Source organism: Gallinula chloropus, assembly GCF_964237585.1.
Source record: "Gallinula chloropus genome assembly, chromosome: 35".
Classification (NCBI taxonomy): domain Eukaryota; kingdom Metazoa; phylum Chordata; class Aves; order Gruiformes; family Rallidae; genus Gallinula; species Gallinula chloropus.
This window is the reverse complement of record NC_140120.1, coordinates 634,117-638,335: the sequence shown is the minus strand read 5'-3', so window position 1 is coordinate 638,335 and position 4,219 is coordinate 634,117. Positions and strand designations below refer to the sequence as shown.

Sequence of the window (4,219 nt, the reverse complement as noted above, 5' to 3'; positions counted from 1 at the left end):
AGCCCACAGCTGACCCTCCTCGCAGCAGTGGCACACTCAAGCCAGCACAAAGCAGATCGCCCAAATGAGACTTGTCAAAAGTCCTCCTGAATACAGAGAGTCAATCTGAGGGTATTCCCTAAGAATTGGAAAAATTTTTCCTCGAAGAAGAGTTCTCTGACTTCTCATTTTGCCTTTTCCTTCTCTGACAGGTCTCCTCACTTGACAGCAGCAGATGTCCAACAGCAGCTCCATCAGCCAGTTCCTCCTCCTGCCCTTTGCAGACACACGGGAGCTGCAGCTCCTGCACTTCTGGCTCTTCCTGGGCATCTACCTGGCTGCTCTCCTGGGCAATGGCCTCATCATCATCACCATAGCCTGTGACCACCACCTCCACACCCCCATGTACTTCTTCCTCCTCAACCTCTCTCTTACTGACATTGGCTGCATCTCCACCACTGTTCCCAAATCCATGGCCAATTCTCTGTGGGACACCAGGGCCATTTCCTACACAGGATGTGTGGCTCAACTCTTTTCCTTTTTATTTTTGATCACAACAGAGTTCTGTCTTCTCACAGTCATGGCCTATGACCGCTACGTTGCCATCTGCCACCCCCTGCACTACGGGACCCTCCTGGGCAGCAGAGCTTGTGTCCACATGGCAGCAGCTGCCTGGGGCAGTGGGTTTCTCTATTCTTTGCTGCACACAGCCAATACATTTTCATTGCCCCTCTGCAGGGGCAATGCCCTTGACCAGTTCTTCTGTGAAATCCCCCAGATCCTCAAGCTCTCCTGCTCAGATGCCTACCTCAGGGAAACTGGACTCATTCTGGTTGGTATCTGCTTATTTTTTGGTTGTTTTGTGTTCATTGTGGTGTCCTATGTGCAGATCTTCAGGGCTGTGCTGAGGATCCCCTCAAAGCAGGGACGGCACAAAGCCTTTTCCACCTGCATTCCTCACCTGGCCGTGGTGTCCTTGTTTGTCTGCACTGCTGTGTTTGCCTACCTGAAGCCCCCCTCCTTCTCCTCATTATTTCTTGACCTGGTAGTGGCATTTCTTTACTGCGTGTTTCCACCAGCAGTGAACCCCCTCATCTACAGCATGAGGATCCAGGAGCTCAAGAATGCCATGTGGAAACTGAGGACTGGATATTTATAAAGTATAATAAACTGCTCCTGGCACAGATCATGTAATTCACATCACAACCACTCCCTACTTAGAAAGGTTTTCTAGCTTGGGGAGGAGAAGCATTTGGTTTCTTTTTTTGCCCTCAAGTCTGTCTAAGCTATAAGAGCATGGTCCATGTTCATCCCATTCCTAACGAAGTATCTCCCGGTCTTGTGTGACCCAGACACTGTGCTCTCTTTGCATCATGTCTGCCTGCAAAGGCCATTTTTCCCTTCTTTTTATTTTTTCCTTATATTTAGAAATAAATTACAAGCGTATTTATTTCAGCTGAATCAGTCGACTACTTATTTGCAATGTGAATGCTTTCCCACCGTGACAGAAGGGGAATTTCCAGGATTGGTGCCCATGGCAGCAGAAGAAACACTCACCTACCTTCCCCTGTACCGGCATTACCGCTCAGCTGTGTCTTTCATCTCCCTCATCATTCAGGTGTTTCCAGCACTCCTGATGATTTGGCCATGCCTAAGGACATCCTTTCAGCAGACTAGATGGACATATGCACTTCTCTTTGATCACTGGTTTCCATTTCTGCTTGCTCCTTGGTCATTCAGATGCCACCCAGGTCTCTGGTGTCTGCTTTGAGTTGGAAAACATCCCATGTCTCAGAAGTCCAATGAACTGTCAGAAGTTCAGTGTGTTGATAAGTGACCTTTCTATGTATCTGATCAAAACTCTTCTGGGAGAGAATCTCCTCTGAAAGCTGACCCCCTTCACACGCTGCTTGGCCGTAGCAGCAGCTGAGGGGAGAGATTTCATGGTTATTAAACTGTGTCATGTTGAACTGCTAAACTATTTAAATGGCTAAACTGTTCAAACCCAAGTAAAATCCAAGTAGTTGTGGAAGTCTTGAGTTCTTTCATTAAAATTACTTGAAGAGCCATGCTTGTAATGGCTTTCTGGATGCTAATGAGCCCCACGATTCGTTTTCTTATGAGTCCACAGACCTCAGCTACCAAGAGGAGAGTGATGAAACCTCTCAAGAAGTTAAGTCAGGAATAATGCCCAAAGTACCTTGAAACATTTCTAGGCCCTGCTGGAAGCCACTACTGACAAACCTCCCCATGGGCTTGTTAGAGCAGACAACTAGAGGCCATGAGGACAAACCCAGGCAAGGCGCAGGCAGCTCTGATGCTGAGGACACCCTGGCTTGGTCTGATGAAGCAGAAATGCAGAGTGCTGACCCCCAGTCCCTGGGAAGGGAGATCTTCACCCTTGACTGTGTCACTCTCCTTAGGTGTGTGATTCCAAGGGAAGGACAGGGCTATGACACATGTGGCCTCCCCTGCAGTGGGTGCAAGGAGGCAATGATGCTCCATGCCTGTGAGGACAATATGGCTCCTCTGAAGCCTTTGGGTCAGGGACATCAGCCATAACCAAGGGGGCAAAGACCTTGTTTCTATCAGGGCATTTCAACCTGGCCAGCACCCTTTGCCATCTGCACCACAGCCCATCCCACCCTGCCCCACACCTGTGCCTGTTTCCCTGCAGGCTGTAGGAACCCAATGCACTCCCCCACCTCATTCTCACCCCACCATGTCCCTGCCTGTACTGCTGTCTCTCCCTCCTCTCCAGCTGTTCTCACAAACACAAAGCCACCAGCTCAACCAGGCTGCCTCCAAGGCATTTCTTGCATCACAGCGCTACCAGAAGGTCAGAATGACATTTCTTTATGCTCACTTCCACTCTCTGACCTCCAAAGCTGTGGTTTCACGTGGACTTCCTTTCTTATATTATTTCTCTGTAGCACAGTTTGCTTCCCTCAGCACTCCACCAGCCCCTAAGAAGAAAATTAACTTTATCTTGGCCAGAACCAGGCCACCTTTGCAGACAACAAGTACAACACAATGGTGGGCTCACTCCTGCAGTCATACAGTATGGATAAGCCTGTTGGTCAGTTATGATCAGCTGGGCCTGTTCTGTCCCCTTCCAGGTACTTGTGCACTCCCAGTTGACTCATTTCTGGAGCAAAATTAGTCAAAAGCCCTTGATGCTGTGCAAGCCCTGCTCAGCAAGGAACAAACAGGTTTATTCAGTCTTTTTTGCTTACAAATCCAAACCACAGAACTCTAGGGGCTGCCAGCATGAGAATTCATTCCAGTCCAGCCAAAATATGGTCAAGAGGAGATCTCTCCTGGTTTAAAACATTCTCAATATTCCTGTTCATCAAATTCCCAGAGTTTGTCAAGGTCTGTTTGAAGTGAAGTGCCATTTTCTTAGCAGTACACATCTCCTTGCAGGTGGCTCTTCAAAGTTGTGGTGCATTAAAGTAAATGACAGCAAGAGGTGTCAAAGAACCTGGGACTCTATTGCTGGATGTGTAGCATCTTCAAATGTCAATGAACCTGAAAATGATACAGGCATTGCAAGGACCATTCCCTTGGCTGGGAATGCCCTGAGCTCCAAGCATAATGGTGCTCCTAGTGTGGTTCCTGGGGAGGTTTCTGGCCCAGAACATCTTTCAGCCCTCACACCTTTTCTTTGTGTGCTATTACTCTATGTTTGTCATGTTCAAATTTGGACACTGGTAGAATCTGAAAATGATACCAGGTGCTTTTAGGACCGACCCTTGGCAAGGAAGTTACTGGGGCTGCCAGTGTGCTACCTGGGGAGGTTTCAGGCCAGGAACATCTTTCATCCCTCCCACCTTTTGCCTGGGATGTACTGTTGGGCATCTAACAGATTGAAAGGTGGACACTGGTATAGCTGGAACGTATAGCACCATATTACTGGACTAAACCTCCCCTTTCACCCCTCAGATTCCCCCATATCCCCCCCTCAGATTCCCCCTACAACATCCCCATGCCCACCCTCAGCACCTATGGGTGCACCCCCTCCCTTGCTCCCCCTTAAATTTTGTAGCCTAACTTTTGTACACCCCAGTACTATATTTCCCTCCTAAAACATTCCTTTCCTCCTCCAAATCCCCCCCATATCTCACCCAAGCGCCCCTCTACGCCCCCTCCATAAGCCCTCCCTTCAGCAATTATGCGTGCCCACCATGCATTAATCTCCCCCCCCAGCCCATCCTTAACCCCTGCCCCAGTACCCCTG

The 4,219-nt window shown here is 48.9% G+C and overlaps 1 protein-coding gene across 1 annotated transcript; it reads left to right on the top strand.

Annotated features, from left to right (window-relative positions):
- Nucleotides 1–214: 214 nt before the first annotated feature.
- On the top strand, nt 215–1,138 carry LOC311203095 (olfactory receptor 14A16-like; the record flags this gene model as incomplete). Its single annotated transcript, XM_084277730.1, has 1 exon — nt 215–1,138. One exon carries the CDS (start codon nt 215–217, stop codon nt 1,136–1,138), a length of 924 nt encoding a protein of 307 aa, XP_084133856.1.
- Between the last annotated feature and the right edge of the window lie 3,081 nt (nt 1,139–4,219).